General features: G+C 39.3%; 1 protein-coding gene across 1 annotated transcript in view; it reads left to right on the top strand.

The window, feature by feature from the left end:
• The window catches only part of crhr1 (corticotropin releasing hormone receptor 1), a 160,003-nt gene that overhangs the window by 54,200 nt on the left and 80,507 nt on the right, over positions 1–25,296 (top strand). Inside the window, exons 2-3 of the mRNA XM_081386353.1 lie at positions 7,700–7,787; positions 21,614–21,664. Of these exons, the coding sequence (XP_081242479.1) occupies positions 7,700–7,787; positions 21,614–21,664 (139 nt within the window). The remainder of the gene's footprint in view (positions 1–7,699; positions 7,788–21,613; positions 21,665–25,296) is intronic.

Below are 25,296 nucleotides of genomic sequence, written 5' to 3' on the forward strand. Positions count from 1 at the left end.
GCAGCGATAAAAGACTTGTGACCAAGTATGGTTATTGTTTGCTAAATGCTTTGTCGTATCACACACAACAGCTCAGTGCCAGACCTTTCCTTTCCAATTGCTTACAGTCTGTCGGATTGAATTTAAAGAATTTCAGTATCAAGAGCAACTACAGGGTGGAAATAGAGAGAGGAGAAAAAGAGCAGGGATAGATGGCAAGACAGAATCAGAAGGAAAGAGGTGGATATCGTTCAGTGTAGTTTGGACATAGCTAGTTAAAATGTGGCTTCTTTATCCTCTCAGACTGTAAGGAGGATTAGATGTTTGATTCTCTGCCCAAAATAGACCTGCCTCGGAGAAACATGCAGGCAATGCTGGATAGAATTTGATCTTCTCTAAGCTGCTCAACAATGGCTTCTAAAGAGCCAGTCTTATAAAGTTCTGCTAGAATACAGATCAGTTCTAGGGGTGGGAGTTGAAATTGCATTTCCTTTACATCCTATTTGCAAGTCACAATGGGGAGATGGAAAGTAACGGTTAAGAGCCATTAGGTAAATTTACTATAAGATGCCATCTTTCATATATCATTTCCTCATAAATAGTTTATATACTGTGCCAGAGCATGGGGGATTCTGTCACATCTCATTTCTGGTTTAACCAAGCATCTAACAGCATATACCCCAGAGAGTGCTACATTTTAGGATGTGCCAGGGGAAATTATGACATGTGCTGTCAATAGGTTTAACTATTTTGTGTGTGTGTGTGTGTGTGTGTGCGTGCGTGCGTGTGTGTGTGTGCGTGCGTGCGCACATGTGTTTAAGAAAAGAAAGTGAATGATACTTTTTGTCATAATATGATCTGTGGATGATATTTCATGCCTGGTAATTAAATTTCACCACACAAAGCTTGCAATTGACTGTGACCTCTGTTATCTAGTTATCAAATCAATAATTTGCTGTTATCTCTTTTTCTGGGAAAGATTATTGTTCTCAGAACTATCCAAACTTGTGATACACAAGCACAAGCATCTGACTTGGTGAGCCTGCGGTAATTAATTAATTATTTGTTTGTTTGTTTTATTTTATTATTTATCTATTTTTAATTTTATTATTGATCCATATTTTATTTTATTTTATTATTGATCCATATTTTATTTTATTTTATTTTTTTATCCACATTTTATTTTATTATCTTTTTGTATTATTATTTTGTTTTTTGAAACAATGATAAACAAACATAAGGTACAGTTTAAAAATGAATCATCATCATAATGGCCACTTAAGTAATATTAATGATAGTACTAAATGATGTCCAGTATGAATTAAAATGAACATGTTTTTGGTCAATGTAGGGGTACTTGAGCTTTCCTCACAGGGTTTTTGTGGAATATGTAAAAAAAATAAAAAAAAATGAGATGCACTGTTTTAGGCAATTATAAAAGTATATATTTAATCTGTTCAGGTCTTATAATCAGAGATCAGAGCTTTTTCATCCTTGCTCTTTTTAAATGACATGAAATAACACCACATTATTCCACTCTATGACTCTAAATTGAAAGGAAACCTAGGTTTCTGCTAAAGATTTCTGGCTCTTCTCAGGCAATTAGTAGTCTTTCCTTGTCCACCATTCTTCAGGGACCGGCCCCGTACATGCGTGATAGGGGAGTTCTCACCTCTGCTTTGCAGAAGGGGGTTCCTTCGAGGTCAATCTCAAGAGTTCCTTGAGAGAGACAGAACGACCCAGCTAACAGGGAACGTTCCCATAACTTTCACTAACGTTATGTAAAAGTTATGTAAATGTTAGTAAAAAAACTTTCCTGAAATAATGTTTCTGGAACGTTCTTATAATGTTTATAGAGTTAAAATACATTCTCGTAACGTTGAGAGAAAAACGTTCTTAGATCAAAGTTTTTAGAACGTCCTTGTGATGTTATTTGTACTTGACTGATGCTCTCATAATGCTGAGTGAAAACGTTCTTACAATAACGTTCATGGAACGTCCTTGTGATGTTAAGCCCGGTGATGGACGGGTCATCCATTCAGGGTGACGTGAATGTCCAGAAAACATTCAAAAATAACATTTCCAAAATTATAGAATGGAATGTTCTTGTAACGTTCACATAAACCAAGAATAAACGTTCTTAATACATTTTTTTTTTAAAACTGGATGTTTTCAACGTTTAAAAAACATTCAGAAATAACGTTTAATAACCTTTTCAAAATGAGTGAATGGAATGTTACTTTAATGTTCACATTAACCAAGAAAAAACGTAAAAAAAAAAACATATCAATGTTTAAAAAACATTCTGAAATAATGGTTTCCTAACCTAATGGGAATGTTAGCAAAACGTTCTGACAACTTATTTTTGTTAGCTGGGGAGGCAAAGGCCATGAGGTAAAAGAGTGTTCTTTGTTTGAAATGTGAAGTGGGATTTAGTAGTTTCACACCTATAGCATGTAGAGAAGATATACTGGAACAACAACGGTTAAATTCTGGACTTAATGCCTTTTCATTAGTTCAGTTCTATCTTGTCTCTTAGGAGAAGCATCAGAGAGATGTCCCTGTGGAGACTGTGGTGTTTTGATAATGAAAAGTAATGTGTGTTTTGCACCGTTCTTTTGAAGGAGATCAAAATACACTGGTGTTCTCCTTGCTAAAAAGATCACATTCGGCCTACATGAATGTATATACTGGTTATGGCTTGTTTATGATTACTAGAGCTAATTTGGTGCTTATCTAGCCACTGCAGTTCGCCAGCCAAACCGATATGCTCAGTGTGGTGAAACTGGTTGACCATGGTTTGCTAAAGAAAATATTAGGTAATGTGCAGACGGGTGTATTTTGAGATGTATCAATTTGTCAAAGGTTTTGGTTATTTAGAGCAGTGGTTCCCAACCTTTTTTTGTCTGAGACCCCCTTTTTCCCAAGAAAATATTTTAGGGCCCCCCTTCACAAGTTCACATTTAATGATATTATCGCTCTTGTAAACTTGCAGCAAGGATGACAGAATATGTTGTTTTCAAGCAAACAGTATGTTTACTACAACCAGATATGTTTATGAACAAATAATAGCCTATAATATTGAAAATACAATAACAAAAACATCAGTAGGCCCTTTGTAATTTAAAAACGTAAGCCTAGGAGTAGCCTATAAAGTGGCCCTATTTGAAATGCAATAACAAAAATATTCAGGTAGGTGTAGGTAAAAAAAAAAAATATATATATATATATATATATATATATATATATATATATATATATATATATATATATATACTGTATAGGCTATTACTAAATGACTGCTGTCTGGGACCTCAATACTTGCATGTTATTTGTGAGGCTTTATTTTTGACGCTTTTGGCGCTATAACGAGTGATAATAAACATGCGTTTATTAACAGAATAATGCGTCTTTCGGAAGAACATTGTAGCCGGAACTACTTCTCTCTGTGTACGTCTATGACGGGTCACGCAGGTACTAGGCTACTCCGCAGCGGCAGCGATCCAAACCAGTGTGAAATAGTCCCAATGTAAACACTTATCATAGGTGTACCATAGTGGTTTAGGATAAGACAAAAACACGGATTGGAAAATGGATTCATGATGAACTTGCTCATTATATACATTTTGTTAATTTTGAACAGAAAAAAGTTAAGGACTTTTATTTAATGCTCATTGCTCAAAACTATTCAAAATACGACGCGACCCCCCACAGAGCTCGCTGAGGCCCCCTTGTGGGCCGCGACCCCCTTGTTGGGAACCACTGATTTAGAGAACTGATATTTTGGATAATTTTGATTATATTATTTGTTTTGGTTTCTATTGCTTTAAAGAAACTGGAAGAACTGGAAGAAAGGGCTACTCTCTGAGAAAACAAAGGAAATTAACATTTGAACTCTCTTGCTATATTACCATCCCCATTCGAGACACGATCACACTCCCAAATTACACATCATTCCCTTCACCCATCCCTACCTGAATTCACCCAAAAATCTATATGGTTTAATATGAATAGTTATCATGTTTGATATAATTTGAAATGTCTCAATGCGACTGGTACAAAGGTCTCATTCCCACAGAAGTTAACCAAAAAGATAATAAGTCTTGTTAACTGTAACTTTTTGTAACTCAAATTAGCCTGTGATGCGGAGTGTATGCAGGCACTCCATATCATGTATTTTATAATGTCAGGTTTGCATCTTCTCTCATTATTCCAGAGCATTTTATGTTTTGTATTTATTATCTTTGAACTGATTATGAAATTGGCATGATACATTTACCTGACATAATAAATTGTTACATTTGATTTTATTCCGACTGACTCTGAAATTGTTTTCCCAAGTAGATTAAACGGATTCGTATGTTACTGCAAGTTTTGCGTCAGATTAGTGACGACTAATATTTGGCACTAATTCAAGTGTACGTTTTTAGGGCAGCAAAAGTGCTGCTTGACCAACCTTAATCTGGGTGTGTCTTACCACTGTTTTAATTTAATGTTACTTTAGATAAGTGTACGTGGCCAATCCAAAGCTATTATAAGACAAGAAAAGTTGGTTGACTTATATCTGTAGTAGTGGCCATACCTCTACTGAAGTAAACGTTACTTTAATTTCAAGTGTATGCAATCACGGGGGCTATACCAAAGTATATTTGATTGTGTAAGCGTGAATGCGACCGATCTTAGGTATATGGCAATTACCTCTGTTTGGTGACCGAAGCTGGCGAGCTTGTGATCGCGAGACCCGCGTTAAACAAGGTGTGAGGACCTCTGAGCAACATAGCTTCCTAATACAAATGGGTAAAATATAAGTAAAGAGTTAAATAGAACACGGATAAACAGCAGCATTTAACTAAATATATTATTTTGAAAATAATAAATATAATAGTATTATTTTTTTATCTAGGCTGGCATCTTGGCAGGAAGTCAGTGAGTCCTTTGTTTGAATGAGTTCATTTAATGTTTCACTTAAATGACTGAATTGCTAAAATGAATCAGATTCTAAATGCTTAAAAAGTGAAGGATTGTTACTGGACAAGTTACACTATTACTGAAATATGTAGTTAAATTAGTAGCATCATTAGTTTTGATTAGTTACTCCCCTGCTGGTCATGTCAGCATGAAGCTCTCTAGTGGTTTGTCAAGCTATTGTGTGTGTACAGTATGGGTTGAAGCCCTCATGGATAATCCTGTCTGTCCAGCACATGGGTTCTACAATGGCCCTACAGTGGTGGTGGCTGAGGGTGATGAAGTGAAACTGTTCCAAGTGACAGGAAAGTCTGAAGGCACAACCGTCCCTCGACACAAAGCCAGCCTTCAGCACCCTTGTGGAACAAGCGAGCCAGGATGAGGTCTGTGAAAGAGACAGAAAATGGATTGGGACAGCCAGAAAAAAATAGCAAGAGCGTTTGGGATGTTTCTGGAAGGACCTGAGGAAAAGGCAGTTCAAGGCTTCAAGAAGATTACTGTCGAGTGAGCCAGCAGCCGACCAGCGAGATGAGTGTTAGTCTGCCAGCTCATAAAATACACCAGGGGCTGTATTTCTTCCGTTTTTCCCTCCTCAATCCCTCGCTAGTTTGAGTATGTGCTGCAGACGGTCTTTAGAGCTATCAACACTGAACTCTGTAAACCTGTCCTCATGTGACTGAGGTCAGAGAACAGTAGACAGCAGAAGGCAGGCTGTTCACCTCATGCCACTGGGAACTTTCAGTCATTTTTAAACAGCTAGTAAAAATTTTAGTGCTAAGCTGTCCTCACTCTGCAAGAAAATGCGGCTTTCCGTTGACATAGTGTGTTTGTGGTGATGGTGTAAATTTTCATGGTTTCATTATGGGGTGTGGATGGATCATCCAGCTCGACCTGAAAGCTTTTCGAGGTCATGTGATCATGCGGGGCCTTTGCGCACTTTATCCCTCTTAGAATGGAAGGGCAGTGTATTGGATTCAGTCATGGGCTGCTGTCCCTTTCTATTTTAAGAAAGTGATATCACTTCATTTATCCCTATTCTTTGTGTGTGTGTGTGTGTGTGTGTGTGTGTATGTGTGTGTGTGTGTGTGTGTTTGTGTGTGTGTGTGTGTGTGTGTGTGTGTGTGTGTGTGTGTGTGTGTGTGTGTGTGTGTGTGTGTGTGTGTGTGTGTGTTTTCTTTGTATGCTGTTAAGGGTATTTGCTTTCTTCGACACCTCTTTTTCCAGGGCTATGAATTAGAGAGTCTCATAACAGCAAATCAAACATGGGCAGAATCTCTCCGTCTCTCTTGCCGTTCAAAGAGCCATTAGTCTTAAAGCTGTGGTTAAGTTAAATATGTCTAATGGATTCTGCTTGAAAAAAATATAAAATGCATTTAGTTCAGTTACAGGGAATCATTTAGCCAGCTTGATGTTAGGGCACAAGGGTCACATCTGTGATTTTCCCTCTCATTTCCTGAACGTAATTTTGAAATGAAAGCCCTGTTCTCCTGCACATTAAATCTTAAATCTTTTAAATCAGTGCTGAAAAGAATTTTAGTATGAGATAAATGAAATAACAGGAAAATGAAACATGAAGAAAAAATGAGTACTACGTTGTTTAGAAGAATGAGAGCTATCCCTTTTAAAAATACACATAAAATAAGTAACTGAGTCACAAATATTGTGTATAAATATATTAAACATCAGACTCAACATTGTAGTAGATATTTGTCACGGTTTAGTCTGACTTAAAAAAAAAAAAAACTGGTCTGAAATCAGTTGGAATGAAGGGTTTACATTACAGTTTTAAAAGATGAATTACTGTTTAAGTCTGACTGAAATGTAGTCTTTTAAAGTCCAAGAAACATACAGTTAGGGAAGGGCAATACATCAATATCAACAAAAATAATATATATATATATATATATATATATATATATATATATATATATATATATATATATATATATATATATATATATATATATATATATATATATATATATATTTTTTTTTTTTAAGGAACATCATACAACCAATACATTTTTATTCATATTTTCCATGTTTTTATACAGTATATTGTTCTATTGTGCAGCACCTTATTTGACAAAATCAGAAATGCAAATGAATTTACATATTTTCATTTGATTTTATATATATATATATATATATATATATATATATATATATATATATATATAGTAGTCAACATTTCAAGTGGATCAAAAAGTTCATCAAAGTTGTCCTATATATATATTAATATTATATTAAAGTGTTAAAGTGTAATGCCTTAATTAATTTTAATTTTAATTTCATTTTAATGACACACTTGTATTGAATTTAAAAAAAGGAAAACACACAATTTTGGAAAGAATACAACTGATTTCATGGGGCCCTAATTTATACATAAATAAATAAAATTAGCTTATTCTATGAAGACTTTACTTGTGGAATGTATTTTCTTCCACTTTAATGGTGTGAAATGACTGTTGTGATAAATAGCAGTATCAAATGATAAAATATTGTGATAATGTTTTTGTCCCTATCACTCAGCTGCAGTAAGAAAGTAAAGTTGCACGTCTTAAATGTCAGTCTAGCTAGTGTTTGACTTCAGAAGCACATCTGTGTACCCGAGCGCACCTGCATTATCATAAGACAGATGTTGACCTGCTTTACTATTCCATATGCCGTGTCTTGCTAGATGTCCAGATGGATGCTAAAGCCACACTTTTGTTGTCCCCCCACAAATTTTCTTTTTTTTGCACCACCGTTGCAGGTGTTGACCATCTGGATTACACTAATCTCCAGGGCAACAGCTGACCTGACCTGCGACGCTCTGCTCCTACTCTCCACAAATCTTACAGGTAAGTCTCCATAACTGATCTGAAACCAATTTTGCTTGGTGGTATGTAAGGGCTAAGGTTTGGGGAAGTGTGGTCATAGATCAGTTTCGCGAGTCAACTTAATGGCCTCTGGTGTTAATGGTCTCCCTTTTGAGGTATTGATAAAGTGTCATGCCGGCTGATGGGATTTGTGGTTAAGCTGCATATCACAGTACATCTGAAAACGGATTCTGTTGACTTCGAGAACCTTTACTGAACACATTTCCAGGAGATTTGGGTCTTTATTCATGTTGTTTTAAAACCTGTACGGCTTTCTTTTTTAATTTTTTCATGACATGAGTGTGAGTAAATGATGACAGATTTTTTTTTTTAAATTAAACTTTCCCTTTAATATAAAATAATACTATTTAAATCAAGACTACTCTCAGAATAGTTTTAGCATGTTATTAAATATGGCAATGTTAATGTATTTGGTCTTGGCATTCTAGATCTGCTACGCTGTTTCCGCTGCTGTTGATTATTGCTAGTTATATAGTCACACTGCTGTGAGCATGTAAGATATGCTGCTGCTGCTGCATGTATACATAAATCCTGTAGCAGATCTAGGCAGGTGGAGCTGGGGGAGGTGGTGGATTTCAAAGGAACTGATGGCATGTTGAAGGACTAGCTTACAGCAATCAATGAACCAGACTATTTAAATGTTGAGCTAGACTGCAGGATCAACAGAGGCCGATCAGCTCGTGCCATGCAGTAATGTGATTGCTTGCAAATTGAATGTAAAGGGCCCAGCATATTATTGAATATAGCAATTAATGTATTTGGTCTTGGTGGAGTAGATCCCCAACAAAGTAGGAACAAGAAGAATTACACAATACAAGACAACACTCATGCCTGGTGCCAAGAGTACGCAAAACATGCTGGTGCATTAATAGACATAATCCTCACACAGATACTATAGGAAGACAATAGGACAATACAGTCCTCCAAACAAGCAGATATATCGCCAAGATATGTACTGCTGAACATTCTTCATAAAAACAAAACAAAAACAAAACGAATTTCACTTAAAATGGGTTCTCATGCAAGCTTGCCTATAACCTCGCAGAAAGAAAGGTTGTCTTCCTACAGCTGCTGTTATTATTTTTGACGCAAAATGCATGTTATTATGCTAGCTTGCTTATATGCTTAATTATACACTCCTTGTATCATACGCAACTTTAAAACATCAAATATGATTTTGAACAGGTGTATTAACTGCTGCTGCTACCAACTTAAAATGCATATTATCATGCTAGCTTGCTTACATGCTTAATTTGTATCATAGGCAACTTTAAAACATCATACATTATTTTGAACAGGTGTATTTACTGCTGTTGCTGTCATCGACTCAAAATGCATATTCTCATGCTAGCTTTGCTTATGCTTAATTAACTCCTTGTATCATGTAAAACATGAGAGGCCAATCAGCTTGCGCTTTTGGTAATGATGTGATTCCTTGCAGATTGCATGTAAAGCTCCCTCTAGAGTTTCATGACTGAACTAGACATAAATAGGAGTGAGGCCCTTGTGGCTAAAAGGATCCGGTTTTGTGGCCCCTGAGCTCTCTAAAGTTGAGTAGCCCTGATTTAATGCTTTTATATTCTGAACTCAGAACACATTTTTCCATAACGAAAGGGGACATACAGGGTGCAGCAAGATTTATTGATTGTTATCCCATGGTCATGGGATAGCCCTATGTGACATTCACTTTTCAGTGCAGACGAAACTTCATGTGCTAAGAAAAGGCAATATAAGGAGATGAAAGTTGTGGTGGCTGGATTCAGTTGGTTGTTTCTGTGCTGCTTTGTAAAGCCCAAGACTTACTGGGGTTTATTTTGGTTTGCAGTTGAAGCAAGGGTATATAGAGAACTAATGCATGCTAGAATACACCACAGATCTGTCTGTGTTCAGGGCTTTGCAATGGATTAGCGAGTGTGAATTGGTGTGAAACACTAAGGGGATGAAGTAACAGATTTTCTGTATACAAATTTTCTGCAACTAAAGTTTAAACAGTAAAATGCAGCATAAACTCTGTTTACGTGTTGTGTTTTGTACATTGTACAGAGAAAATTTCTTTACGGTTGCTTATTTATAGCTGTGCTCTCCATTATGTTTCATTTAAGGATCAACTCTTGAGAGGAAAATAAAAATAGGCAAAAAATAAGACAAAAGATAACATTGAGCCAGAGTGAAGAGCAAAAAAACCTAATGCAGACAGCATGCCCCACATAATTTGATCTCGGGACAACTTTTGATTGCAGACCATACCAACGGTAATTAACAGTAACAAAAACCACTGCCATTTGATAATATGCCAATATGCAATAATGCCATTTAAAAAATTGTATCTGCTCGAATTTGGCACAGAGGATGCTTGTTTCAGAGAAAAGAGACCTGAAATTAACTATGGCCTTGTACACACTGCAACATTTTGTGATTGACAGCCACATGTAAATATGTTGTGAATTACTTAAATTATTGTTCCTGTTCTTGGAATACAGGTGTTTCTCCTGAATAATAACCAGCATTTTCCCATAGATATATTTAAATTCGCTTAACTTTGCTGCAAGCATAAAATTCAGAATGAATAAAATTTGGTTCAGTTATTACCAAAGCTGTTAGGGATCTTCTGGTTTTATTTCTGTTTGTGGGATGTGCTTTCTGTGTTTCTGTTGTTTTCCATGTTTCTTTTGCTTTATTATCCGTCACATCTGATGTTAATTCTGTTAATTGATTAGTTTTGTCTATTTAAGCTCAGTGTTGTGTTCAGTTCAATTGTCCGTTATTGTTATGTTGTGCTTGGCTGTTCTGTTCCTGCCTCAAGTTTGGTCCTGAGGGTTCTGTTAAATAAAATGGTTGTGTTTAGATCCATTTCATCTTGGTTCATCAGTCGTGACAGATTAACAGACCCTATTTATGGATCTAGCGGCAGTCAGAATCCTCCTGCTCTCGCAGGGGAAACAGTCCCTAGAAACACACACGTGGGCTTTCCTGGATTTACAACATCTAGTCAACTATGACGACACCAGTCTGCGTGTGTTTTTTTCGGGCGTGCCTTAATGAGAAGACCAGGGCGTGTCTGCCTGGAGATGAGACTCTGGGGAGCTTTAAGAAATATATGGAGTAGGTACTCCTCCACGACGGTTCCCCAATCACAATCTGCAAGAGCTGGGAGGAAAGCAGAGTGCCAGCCACCAGCCCAGCAATGACAAAGCATGTGCCCAGATGTGCCACGATCGAAGCGCCAGCATCATGGACTGAGCAATGGATCATCCCAGAGCCTGAGCCCGACAGTTCGTCTGACCAGGTGTGTGAGTTGGCAACATCGCCCGTGCCAGTGGATTTACTGGTGAAGTTTGAGGGATGTCGTGGAGCCTCACCCCCTCAACCGTGGCTGGCGAATCACTGCATATAAACTTAGAGAGTGAATGCATCCTGCCTGTTTCTGTTTCCTGCACCGAGCCTCTTCCTGCACACAGCACTGACATTTTAGAATGTGAATTCCCACCATGCCTCCCGCTCCCATCTCCTCTGCCTGTTTTGTATGAATCTAGTTTCCTGCCTGTTTCTCGTAGGCCAGAAGGGCCATTCATGTTGTTCATTCTTGTGTTCTCCTGTGAAGCCTGTCTGTTCACCTCTGCCTGTATTGTCGCTGCAGCTCTGCCCTTCCCTCCAGGACCTTCATCATCGTCCCTACAGTCCCGCGACTTCACCTGTATCTCCACTAACAGCTCCATTTCAGTCAGTCGTCTCCCTGGATCCTCATGGCTCCCCCTCCATCATCTCTGCCGTTGACCTTCATCCTGACCATCCTGCTGGAGGTTCCTGCCTTGCTGCTTCTGCTTCCGTCTCTGCTCTGGTCCCTTCTGCCTCTGCCCTGGCCCTACCAGTGCTGTTTGCCTGCCATTTGCCCACTTCCTAACTTCCCTTCTATTTTCTCTTCTTCACTATGGAGAGCAATAGTCTTGCAGACCTATTTAGACACTCTTTACCTAAAATATTATAGATGTTGACTTCTTGCAGTAGCGGGTACTGAAAAGTTGATCCTGTTTAGATATTCAGGTGTAACCAATCTGGTGTGAAATCTGGCAAGCGTTCCATCCTTAAAACTTCAAAGAGTAAATCTCTCACATAATGCTGTTGGAGTGGCTTTCCTCTTAAATACAGACAATACAGACAGATTAATGGATCAAGTTTACACCACAGAACTATATATGTGTACAGGGTCATACAACCATTCATCGAGTCAATAGTGTGTTGGTAATTATTTGCAGTTGTCAAATATCTGAATCATCTTACAGTCGTATTTCTTTGTGCAGCATTAACACTGCAATAAAACTGAGCGATTTTAGCTAAGATTTTCCAGGACTAAACATCGCTCATCATTTAACGCATAATTAATCTGTCCTGAACGCCTGTAAAATCAGAGCCTTACACTGGCCGGCTCGACCAAGTGATAATATAATTACACAAGTCTTGAAGAATTTAACCACTAATATCCAGCACAGCTGCGGCAACAAAGCCTGCTGGTGCCAGTGCAACAATTGCAGACTCACATTGAGTCAATGTTGTGTAATTTTACTGGATAAAAAAAAAAAACACTCACATTGGCTATCTGAGCTGAAAATGAAAAGTTCTTAATGGATGTGCTAGTCATAGATTTAATATTGAGTGTTCTGCATTGCAAGGAAGGAAACCAGGCCAGGGGTGTGCCTGTTTAGGGATTGCTGGTCTCTGTGGGGACGATTATGAAATGCCGAGTAATACCTTTAACCCATCTGTCACGCTCAGTATCGACGAAAAGAGACAGGTGATGTTGAATGTTACTTCCTCTCCTAGTTGCTATCGGAGGCTTTCTGAACAAGATAGAAAGGTCTCTTGAATATCTGAGTCTGGAATGAGTGTCATACAGTCCAAAATACGTGGACCTTAACTCTCAAAGAAAATTTATTTTAAAATTATGCCATCTTTAGGGACAGATGAGGGATGGATGTGTCGTGTTTATGCTGTACCAGAAACCATATCATTGGCTTTGCTATTCTATTGGATCTTTGTCTTGGTAGGTTATTTGGTAAAAGTTTGTAAACGTAGAGTTCTGTGCCATCTAGTTCTTTAATTAGCTGTAAACACTTCACAGTAACCTGCAGAAAACAACACCCATGTTGACGGTCCCTCACTGGCAGCATCAGCTGGAAAAAGGACTGTGTTTTAAGGTGAAATGGGCTAATCAAGCGTTTCTGACTAACTGGATTTATTTGCTTTGTGTGTCTGTGGTAACCTTAGTGATACTAATTGAGAGTCTTGACGAAGAGAAGTTTAAGAGTCATTTAACAAGCTGACCTTTGAACACTGCTTGTTTTACAAGGGGCTGTTTGTGTTTATATCAGGATGGGTCAAGAGCTTTGTCATGGATTGCTGATCTCAAGAGGATTGTTGGATAGGAAGCATTATTTGAATTAGGGGTGGGCGATATGGCAAAAATATCATATCACGATTTTTTCAGGAACATCACGATTCACGTTTTTTTTTTTTTTTTTTTTTTAAGTTGGTTTTACTATTTTGCAAGTGACTGAGCATTACAGCCAAACTAGTGTCCCTATTTTAAAAACAAAGCCTTAGGTAACAAAATTTAAAATAAAAAAGAATGGCAGACATTTAGGCAAAAGTGGCGAAGATAAAGGTCTTTTTCGTTATTTTCTTTGTTATTACAAAAATAAAGATAGGCCTACACATTACACAACTTAAAGGGGGGGGTGAAATGCTCATTTTCACTCAATCTCCTGTTAATCTTGAGTACCTATAGAGTAGTATTGCATCCTTCATATCTCCAAAAAGTCTTTTAGTTTTATTATATTTATAAGAGAAAATAGGCTGTACCGAGTCTTTCCGGAAAAAAACGAGCGTCTGGAGGCGGGCCGTGTGGGCGAAGCCAGAGCCATAGAGAGAATCCGTCGATCTGGGCTTTGTTTATAAAGCATTCATCGTCGAAATGCAGGGAACAAACAGTCTACACAACTCGTTTCTGCATCCACTGTTCCTAACGCTGGGTTCTTTGGGAAGCTTTCCCTCACCAAAAACACTTTGGAGACACTATGCAGCGCTGCCGATGATTTCCTGTTGAAGCGCGTTGAGGTGCGCGGTCGCGCTTTTCCGGGAGAAATGCTCATATAAGGAGTTCCACTCTGGTCTACGTCATTAGATCCACGGTCAAAAAATAAAACAGCCGAAACTTGTACCAACTCCGTTATTCGTCCAAAATATTTTTAAAAAACTTTGGCCATGTTAAGCATGAGAATCCATCTCTTTAACACTGTAAACAACTCTGAATACATGAAACACCATTGTACCCCCCCTTTAATATACAAATAAAATTTAGCAGTAGCATTGAAGAAAGTAATTAAATGAACAAACATTAAATTAAAACCCTACATAGACTTCACTGTATAAATTTTACATTGATTCTTATTAAAGCTAAAGTTCTCAGTCAGTGAGTGATATTCTCTTTGTGTTTTGTTGTTTTATTAACACTAAAGGGATAGTTCCCCCAAAAATGAAAATTGTCATAATTTACTCTCTCAAGTTGTTTTAAACCCAAATAAGTTTCTTTCTTCTATTGAAAATAAATGATGTTTTATAAACAAAGTTCGGGAGGAGCACGTTCAAATAATCAATCCAATCTACTTGTCATCAAACATTTACTATGTCTACCCTATCAGCATGAGAAGCATATATATATTCACTCTGTCAACTCACCTAACATTCCTTGACAGTTTTTCAGCATCCCTCCACCACCCCGACTCCTCACTCTTGGCTCATTCTTTTACAGCCTGGAATACAGGGGGAGTACTCTGGGTTTGGGCCGAATACCGAGCCCGGAGCCCTCTCCTCGGACAGCACGCCAAATACAATTTTATTCCATCTGACATAAGTGTTAATTCGTGAAAAGTTATTTTGAAGAATGTGGGTAACCATTACTGTGGGTAACAGTTGCTGGTCCCCAGTGTATAGTTTTTTCTCCTATGGAAGTCAATGGGGACCAGCAGGGTTCCCACACCTTGGTTAACTTCAAATTCAAGGACCTTTCAAGGACTTTCCAGGCCCAATACCCTCAAATTCAAGGACTTAATGTGGGGACACATTTGTTGTGTCCAAAAACAAACGTTGAGGTACCATCTTAGTTTCTTGAGCGAGTGAACGTCATGGCAACATTCAACACAAAGTACCTCACGCGGGAAACACTTAACGTAATGTGCTTAACTAACGGAAGTCAAGCAAGCTAGTATGCATAGGCCACAAAGTGTTGGTGAAATAACACATTAGCGGACCATAGGGAATAATATGCAAAACTTCTTGCACAAAATAAATTCAAGCACTTTCAAGGACCTGTTTCGATTTATTTTCCAAAACTTTCCAGGGCCTTGAAAAAAAGATTTCTGCCTTGTTCAGCACTGAAAGAAATTAATACAGGTTTGAAACAACATTAGAGTGAGTAAATAATGACAGAATTTAATTGTTTTGGTGAACTGTCCCTTTAAGGACAAGTGGCAGCATGTTTACTGTTAGGCTACTGTGGCTTTCAGACCGGCACGCGACGCATCTAATATATTCGCATAACACATGCACCAGATTTTCTCTCAAATGTTTGCTTTCACTTTAGACATAACCAACTCTGTTTATGTAAACCTTGTGTGTATTTGACAGTATTAGTGTAATGAGACTCTAAAGATAACTTAATCCAGTAACCAGGCGCTGTTTGACAGGCTGTTAGTTCCTGTGAGCTTCGCGTGTCAGAAAAGCGCACGTTAGAACAGCATCAGCACGCAAATGAAATGTTTAATCGGCAAGGCTTTAAAAGCACATGATGCAAATAATGAACTTTAGTGAATTGCAGTGTCCCCTAACTCTGTATTAACGTCTGATGTGTATAAGCTACTGTACGTCGCGTTGTACAGTATGTTTGAGACAAAGGCGCCAGAACTGATAGAAAGCACTGTGGCACGATATTACGGTATTTCTTCAAAAGCAGATCATGGAGACATTTGAATCGTCCACGATCAAAAATCGTGATATCGTACACCCCTAATTTGAATTTGACAGCTGAAATTAATGAAATGACAAAAACCTCAAATGCTTACAATGACTTCAGCCATTACTAGAGAAGCACTAATTTGAGACTTATCAGCTAGTCATAGAATGATCAGTCTGTCAGTCAAATTTTAAATCATAGTAAATATTACATAAAACAATTGCTATTGAAATACACTATGTTGATTACTTTATCAAATGAAGTGCAATTAAATTTCGTTTTTTTAATTTGAACATTTGAATGACTATTCCATCCTGTCCAGTCCTGTAATTTAAGACATTACGTTATTGTGGCAGATGAAAACATTGAATACAGTGTTTAAAATAAGTAAATAAGAAAGATATTGTTTGTTTATTTTTTTGTGAAAATACTTTATTTTTATTATTAGGATGTCACTTTGCAAAATTCATCTTGAGTTCTTTTAAATGCTAACCCTTCACATTTATGTATTTTAATTACACGTATCGCAAGTGCAGTCCACTTCATGCATAATAAATTATGTATGCTTGTTTTAAAGTAAATCAAATGCTGAACATGTGACCGCAAATACGTTTAGCCTGTTCTGTGAACACTCGTAATTCCTTCTCTCATATACACACAAACAGAAAAAACAGAAACACAAATACATCTGCACACAAACATTTCTGTCTGTTCACACTGTGAGCCGTGGGTGTCTTCACTCAGCATCATTCTGGCACCGATATCACATGTAGTTTGACCTCAAACATAAACAACATAGTGGGGGCTGAACATCTTGTTTTCGGGTTTTCAGTACAAAACACATTTTGAAGGACGTGCATTCAGTAACTCTCCTTTTCAAGTTCTGATTAAGTGCTTCAGCATTGTTTAAAAGCTGAGAATCAGTTCGAGATGTGTGTTTGAATTAATTGATTCAAAACTTGTATGTTTGCGTTTTGAGTAAAATAAATAATGTAATGTAAATATTGCTGTTTATTACAAATTATTGTTGTAAAATAATGTAATTAAATTATAAAACAGCTTACCATTTTCTTTGTCATTTAGTGGAAAACAGTATGAAAAAACATTGTTTTGTATTTTCCTTTTACAACATTTTTTAAATAAAATGTTGTGAGTAAAACATTTGATACTATTGTTTTAGCTATATCATCTAGCCATAAATTGTAGATAGGAATATAAATGTATTTGATCTGTGCCCATTATCATGTTTTTTTTTCCCAGCTTCTCAGATCAGCAGATGTATTGAGAAATTTATGAAAGTAAACTTCAAACTATCAATGTAGTTTTTCCAAGTATCACATCCAATATCCAATTTTTTTTTTTTTTTCTTGAGAGATGTGCATAAAGATGTAGCTTGTATAAAGCACACCAAGATCATACGCTTTTATTTCCTAAGAGGCGTAATGTTCCCATAAAATCTCTGACATAAACACAAACATGGATGTTAGGATAAATTACGTTTGCAGAAACAGAAATGTCCCTCATTGTGCTGCCAAATAAACAAACTTCATTCTGTAGGGTGGAACCTAATTTTCAAATCAATATGTTTACAGCACGATAATGAGAATTCATTGTTTTGCACATCCGTTTCTGCGATTTGAAAAGAAACTGAGAGCAGAGCTGCTCATATCCTTTATGAATTATTCAGCATGGATATCCCTGTCCACTCACCTGTTATTTCCGGGCCAGAGGATGAGCAGACACTGTGACATGCTAGTGTGGGTTATTAGGACCAGTGTGTTCTGCTCCAGCCGAACTGTCCATCGTATTTGTGGAGTAGAAGATTAATAGATGTGTGCTTGTTTTATCTTGCTGAACAGCGGACAGGAGGGTGAATAGAGAAACAAATTCAACCATGTATTGATAGGCAAAGGATTGATAGGCAAATAGAGGCAATATTGTACTGTTAAAAAGTTTTTTACTTTTTTTTTTTCACATTGTCTATTTGTATTTGCTTTAAACATCCAAAATCTATGTTTACAATTTATGAGACCTTGTAAACAACATTTTGACTGCAGATGCACAAAGATCTGATGAAAACAACAACAATGAATTTTATTGTTGCTCAGTGGCTTTGTTCACATCTCTGCTGAAAAGACCAGCTTAGACCTCAATGAATTTCTAGTTCAAGCTTTTTTATTCTGGTTGGGTGCTTCCAGCACTGTTTTAAAGATACAGCTTCAAATAAACAGTATAATTCAACTTTGGGAAATAAAACAATCAAGATTCACAAACACAAACCATTGCATTCATGTTGTACTTCAAGCTTTAATTGCTCTGGTAAAAAATATTCTTTAACTTGAATTTTCACAATGGTGAACGCGTGATTAAATAAACAATATCACAAAAGAAATAGAGCAGATGATCCAAATATGTGAATCAGTGTTTTTGAATTAATCAGTTAAGTGAATGAGACAGTGACTCACTTATAAAGAGAGTCACTATGGAACACAGAGTGCTCTCAGAGATGAGCGAAGGCAGGATCCATGTGCAGAAGAACTTTATAAAAATAATAACAACGAAAGAGCAGAACAGAGAACATCAACAAAACATCGAACAAAGGACAACACCAGACAAGGAACATACGAAGGCAGCACTTGCAGGTTCACCACCTGGTCCTGGAAGGGAGTGGTAGGAACCTTGGGCACGTATCCGGGCCGGTGTCACAGGATCACGTGAGAGATAGCCGGCCGAATTCCAGGCACGATTCGTCGACCGAAAATGCATGCAGGTCCCCTACCCTCTTGATGGAGGCCAATGCAAACAGGACAGAATTTTTAACTCGGCTGATTGCAAATGCTCAAAGGGTGGTCTCTGAAGAGCCGAAAGGACCAGAGACAAATCCCAAGAGGGTATAGGGGTGATAGGATTTAATCTCCTCGCCCCTCTTAGGAACCTGACGATCAGGTCGCGCTTTCCCAGTGACTTTTCCCTCACCTGCATCGTGATGTGTGGCGATAGCGGCAACATACACTTTAAGGGTGGAGGGAGACAGCCTTCTCTCCAACCCATCTTGCAGGAAGGAAAGCACAGCCCTGATCGAGCAAGTTCGGTGGTTCTCCTGGTGAGAAGAACACCACTCAACGAACAGGTTCCACTTCAACGCATAGAGGCGCCTCATAGAGGGGGCTCTAGCGGAAGTTATGGTGTCGACTACCGCCTGGGGTAGGTCACCTAGAACCTCCGCGTCCCGTCCAGGGACAAGACATGGAGTTTCCAGAGGTCTGGATGCAGGTGCCATAGGGTGCCCCGTCTCTGAGAGAGCAGGTCCTCTCTCAGAGGAATGGACCAGGGAGGGGCTGTCGCGAGGAGCACTAGTTCTGGGAACCAGGTCCAGTTGGGCCAATACGGTGCAACAAGCAAGACCTGTTCCTCGTCCTCCCTGACTTTGCACAGGGTATGTGCAAGAAGACTCACTGGGGGAAACGCATACTTGCGTAGGTCCCGGGGCCAGCTGTGTGCCATTGTGTCCATGTCTCGGTCAGGGAGAAGAACAACTGGCAGTGGGACGTGTCCAGAGCGGCAAACAGATCTACCTGTACGTTCCCAAAGCGCATCCATATCAGCTGGACCACCTGGGGATGGAGTCGTCATTCTCCCGGTAGCACCTGCTTCCGTGAAAGCTCGTCGTCAGCTAGTTCCAGTAATATAAATGTCACGATGCAACCTCAGATGCTTCTGACTCCAAAGGAGGAGATGGCGGGCGAGTTATGACATATGGCGGGAGTGTAGAAGGTTGATGTACGCAATGGCGCAAGCAGCATTTGAAGCAGCCCAGTGCAAGATGTACTGCTAACATCTCGAGGCAATTGATGTGCCAATGCAGTTGAGGCCCCGCCCACAGACCTGAAGCTGCATGCCCGTTGTACGTGGCCCCCCAGCCGGTGGCAGAGGCATCTGCGGCGACCATAGAATGCCTGGACACTTGATCTAAGGGAACACCTGCCCGCAGGAACTAAGGGTCCGACCACAAGCTGAGAGTTTGGCGACAGTGCGGGGTAATTTAGACCCGACACGACCCGCTCTGCCATGCCCATCTTGGGACTCTATCGTGGAGCCAGTGTTGGAGTGGCCTCATATGAAGCAATCCGAGCGGCGATAGCGCGGCTGCAGATGCCATATGCCCCAGGAGCCTCTGAAAAAGTTTCAGTTGTTTCGCTGTTCTGCGTCTGAGTGAACTCACGTAGTTCAATACTGAATGGACACGGGCACTGTCATGTTGCGCTGTCATGTTGATCGAGTCCAGCTCCCTACCGAGAAAAGAGATCCTCTGATCTCCTAAGAGACTCTAAGAGTTTGCTGAGGTGACTAAGCACCATGTCCCTGTGTTCGCACAACTGCTCTCTCGACTGGGCTTGGGTCGTCAAGGTAGTTGAGAATGCGAAAGCATCTTGAACAGCAGCCTGTGAAGGGACCGGTTCAGGACACACAGGTGCAAGATTGGTCATAACCCATCAACTTTGTTGGGTACAAGGAAGTATGGGCTGTAGAAGCCGGTCTTCATATCGGCTGGAGGGACCGGCTCGATCGTGTCCTTCGCCAGTAGGACTGCGATCTCTGCCCTGAGCACAAGGGCATTGTCCGCCAGAACAAGGGTGAAGGCTGGGGGGTGCCGGGCGAACTGAATCGCATAGCCGAGTCTGATGGTACGGATAAGCCAGCGAGACGGGCTGGGAAGCACTAGCCAGGCTCCCAGACACAGTGCAAGCAGGACCAACGGGACCACAGACGTACCCGCGATGGGGCAGCGTGGCGGAATGCAGGGACCCAACTCGGACGGCATATCGGCCCGCAGTAGAGTCTGAGAGTGTGGTGCAACACCTACCTGCTTCCGTCGAAGGGCAGAGTGAGTGTGCGGAGGCCTCTTGAGTGTATCTGGAACACTCACTGGCGATGAAAGAGGGGCTTGAGGGTGACAAGGCATTGCATCGTCGACCGCCATGCACTCCCTCTTGGAACCCAGAGGTTTCAGAAACTGCTCTTTTATTGAAATTGTGGGGGCCAGTGGTGGAACAAAAAGAAAAGGAACAAAAGATTCTCCGCCCGGCCCTCCACCGGGGGAAGGAGCGGCGTGCTCACCATCTCCTGAAGATCAGTCTGATCCACCTCTGGGTCGCCTGTCTCAGGGTCGTTTACACCTCCACTTGCCTCTTGGTTTGGCAGCGGCCTGGACAGTTGGGGCCGACTTCCTGCGGCTTGCTCCACGCTGAGGCTTGGGTGATGGCTGCTGCGGTGGCTTAGCGGGAGCGGAGGATGCCGCAGGAGGTCGACCTCGGCGATGAGCAGACTGAGGGTCTGTGGCCGTTGGACGGGTTGAGGCAGCAGCGGTCCGCCTGGGCAGGATGAAAGATTTCATTGAAAAATAATACCCAGTGTATTAGTATATTAGATTAGATTACAAACAGCCCTACCTGCAAGATCAACTTTTTGTATACCCTGTTTTATTTACATAGGGACATCTGCTTCGATCAGTTGTCAGTGAGAAACCAAGAAATATGTGCTGTAAATTAAATCTGAAGGCAATTTGAGACGAAAGAACGAGATAATGTGGGAGTGTTTTTAAATGTCACACTTTCAGCAAGGATCGACATCATCCACCAAGTTATCAAGCAATATAAGGTGTCGCAAATCATTAAACCTATTAATGGAGAAAGGTTCTGGATAAGATTGTATTGTGTGTAAGAAGCTCTGCACTTATATTTCTGTACAGGAAATAATGCTAAGATTTTCTTTTCTTTCCCAGCTCGCACTTTGATCCTATGGAACCAGACGTCTAGTCCCACCAACTCTACAGGTCAGTTTACACCTCAGGTTTTTACAATCTGTAAACAGAAACAGAAAAACTGTGTTATAGCCAGTGGGCATAACTGTGATATTTCCTAGAAAATATTTTGTGTAGGCTTTGAGCATGTGAAATTACTTCAGACCCTGCAATACATTTGGCCATGATATCATGCACTAACGATTCTGTTTTTAATAATAAATTACAAATAGTAAATTCAGAATTTCAAAGGTGAAAGTATGTAATTTCTGTGACTATAGCATAACCAGACAGAACTGTAAAAATAAAATAACCTGCTTTAAAACAGGTTTACCAAACACAACCTATGTACAGTCTGTCATTGGTTAGTAAAACAGATGGCCACATGATGTTTAGATCCTCTATTGGCCAAATGCAGGGCTGGACTGGGACAAAAAATCGGCCCGGGCATTTTGCACGCCCTTAATTATATGCATACCAACTCCCATTCATTAAAACCACTAATGCCATGTAATGAGTGAGTATAGGAACGAGTGAGAGTTAACAGATGAAATAAGTAAAAATTTTACATTTATTAATACAGTTGAACTATACTACACAGTGATAAATCCTAAAACAAGCTATAAGCTGCATTGGCATATAGAAGTGTTTGTTACAGGATTTTTGTTAAAACCATGGTGGTGGGACCTCGGTCCTTCTAGGGGGGTTCGGGGCGACTTCTCTGCACATGCCTTGCGTTTCTTCTCCATCTCGCTGACTATTTTGACAGATACACAGTGACACTGCTGCACGCTCGCTCACTCGTTTAAAGTTGTGATTGGGCCAGCCCAGTGTCAATCAAGAAAAGAGCCAATGGGCCGCTGATCTACGTGTTTCATGGGCTGGTCTGTCAGAAAAAAAAAACTAACACTGACTTTTTTTGACCAATGCATTACACCGGCACAAACCCAGCGCCGCCAATTAAGCAAAACAAAACAAAACGAATGGGCCACCGATGTACAAATTTTATGGGCCGTAAAAAAAAAATAATAATAATAATAATAAAAAGTATGTATGAGTATGAGATCATCTCTCAAAGCACGTCGGCCCACCGGGAAAATGCCCGGTATGCCCAATGGCCAGTCCAGCCATGGCCAAATGTATTTTCTTTCTGTGAAAAAATGTATCCTGAATGCAGTAGACATATATGTGGAAGTCTCCTGGGAGGATTAAGGACGTTTTAATCTCTGCTGGGTCCCAGAGATCCGTTTTGATTAAGGAAAAACTCTAAATTCTGGAAAAGGCCTGAAAGAAAGAAAAAATCATTCTGATTATACAAGTGTGCCCTGCAGCTAACATAAACGCATGAAGAAAAAAACACAGAGATAAAGATGGACAAAAAGATATTCAATTTAAACCATCCTCAAGAATCCCACGTGTCTCCAATGCAGCAATCACCACTAATAGCCTTAAGTGCTTATGCCAGAGCCTCTCAAGTTTCTAGAGAATAACGTTTCTTTAGGAATTGTGAGATTCGATCGTTGCCAAGGTACCACATAGAAAATAACCCGTGTTAAATGATCTCCTTCGTATGTAATGGGAAACAAATGGAGCTGATTGACTCAATTTAAAATATTGATTATGGAAAATCGTAGTGGAAAGCTCAGCAGATTTCAGCAAATATTGTAACACAAGTCATTGACAATGTTCTACACATTATCTTCCATGTTTGTTTAATAAATATCTTGACTGATCAGATTATGCTTTCACATCAGTCAAGTCAAGTCAAGTTTATTTATATAGCGCTTTTCACAACACAGATTGTATCAAAGCAGCTTCACAGTATTAATTAAAATAGTACATCAATGTTTGTTTCTAGTGGAAAATGTCCACGTTTGGTAATGCTGATCAATAGTATTGTTGATTGATTGATTAATTTAATAAAAAAAAATATCCCCAACTGAGCAAGCCAAAGGCAACAGTGGCAAGGAACCGAAAAACTCCATCAGGTGACCTAATGGAGAAAAAAAAACCTTGGGAGAACCCAGGCTCAACCTCAGGCTCTGGCCCCCGAGCCAGTTCTCCTCTGGCGTTTATAAACTAGAGGTCGGATTTAACTGTAAGATTAAAAGTATTAAATGTGAATGTGCTCTCCCTCCTTTGGTGGATCTGGATATCCTAGGTATGACCAAAAGCCTCAAATCTAGTGATCTTAAAGAGTGCGATGGATTATAGGGCGATAGAAGATCCGTTAAATAGACTGGAGCTACGCCGTTTAGGGCTTTATAAGTCAGTAGCAATACCTTATAATTAATTCAGAACTTTATAGGTAACCAATGTAGTGATGATAAACTCTAGCGGCGGCATTTTGGACTAACTGTAGCTTGTTTATTGAGGATGCAGGACAACCAGCTAATAAAGCATTACAGTAATCTAGTCTCGAGGTCATGAATGCATGAACTAACTTTTCTGCATCAGAAACTGATAGCATGTTACGTAGCTTAGCAATGTTTCTAAGGTGGAAAAAGGCTGTTCTTGTAACATATGAAATATGATTATCAAAAGACAGGTTACAGTCTAATATAACACCCAGGTCTTTTACTGTAGATGATAAAGTAACAGGACATCCTACTATGTTAAAGCTGTATTGTGAGAGGTTTTGTGGGCGGTTTTTTTGAACCGATGATTAGTACCTCTGTCTTGTCTGGATTTAATAAAAGAAAATTGCTTGTCATCCAATCTTTTATATCCTTAACACACTCTGTCAGTTTAGATAATTTAGCGTTTTCATCTGGCCGTGATGAAATATAGATTTGAGTGTCATCAGCATAACAATGGAAACTAATTTCATGTTTCCTTATAATATTTCCAAGTGGCAACATATATATTGAGAATAATAGAGGTCCTAACACAGATCCCTGTGGCACTCCATAGTTTACTGGAGTTATGATCGATTTTTCTCCATTTAAATAGACAAAATGGTAGTGGTCAGATAAGTATGATCTGAACCAGTTTAATAGATTGTAGTCGATCTAAGAGTATTGTGTGATCTATAGTATCGAACGCAGCACTAAGATCAAGTAAAACTAGTATTGAGATACAGCCTTGGTCAGAAGCTAATAGTAAATCATTTGTGATTTTAACGAGCGCAGTTTCAGTGCTATGATGCGGTCTGAATCCAGACTGAAACTTTTCATAGATGTCATTTTCTTGCAAGAAAGAGCACAGTTGGGCGGATTCAACTTTTTCTAGTATTTTAGACATAAAAGGAAGATTTGAAATGGGTCTATAATATGCTAGATTATGTGGGTCTAATTGTGGTTTCTTAATGCATGGTTTTATAACTGCCAGTTTAAATGTTCTTGGAACATGACCTAAAGTTAAAGATGAGTTAATAATATTGAGGAGAGGCTCTTCCACTACAGGTAACACTTCTTTCAGTAGTTTAGTTGGTATAGGGTCTAATAAAGATCTTAAAGAGTGCGATGGATTATAGGGCGATAGAAGATCCGTTAAATAGACTGGAGCTACGCCGTTTAGGGCTTTATAAGTCAGTAGCAATACCTTATAATTAATTCAGAACTTTATAGGTAACCAATGTAGTGATGATAAACTCTAGCGGCGGCATTTTGGACTAACTGTAGCTTGTTTATTGAGGATGCAGGACAACCAGCTAATAAAGCATT

The sequence above is a fragment of the Scardinius erythrophthalmus genome, assembly GCF_964197995.2.
Source record: "Scardinius erythrophthalmus genome assembly, chromosome: 1".
NCBI classification, from domain to species: domain Eukaryota; kingdom Metazoa; phylum Chordata; class Actinopteri; order Cypriniformes; family Leuciscidae; genus Scardinius; species Scardinius erythrophthalmus.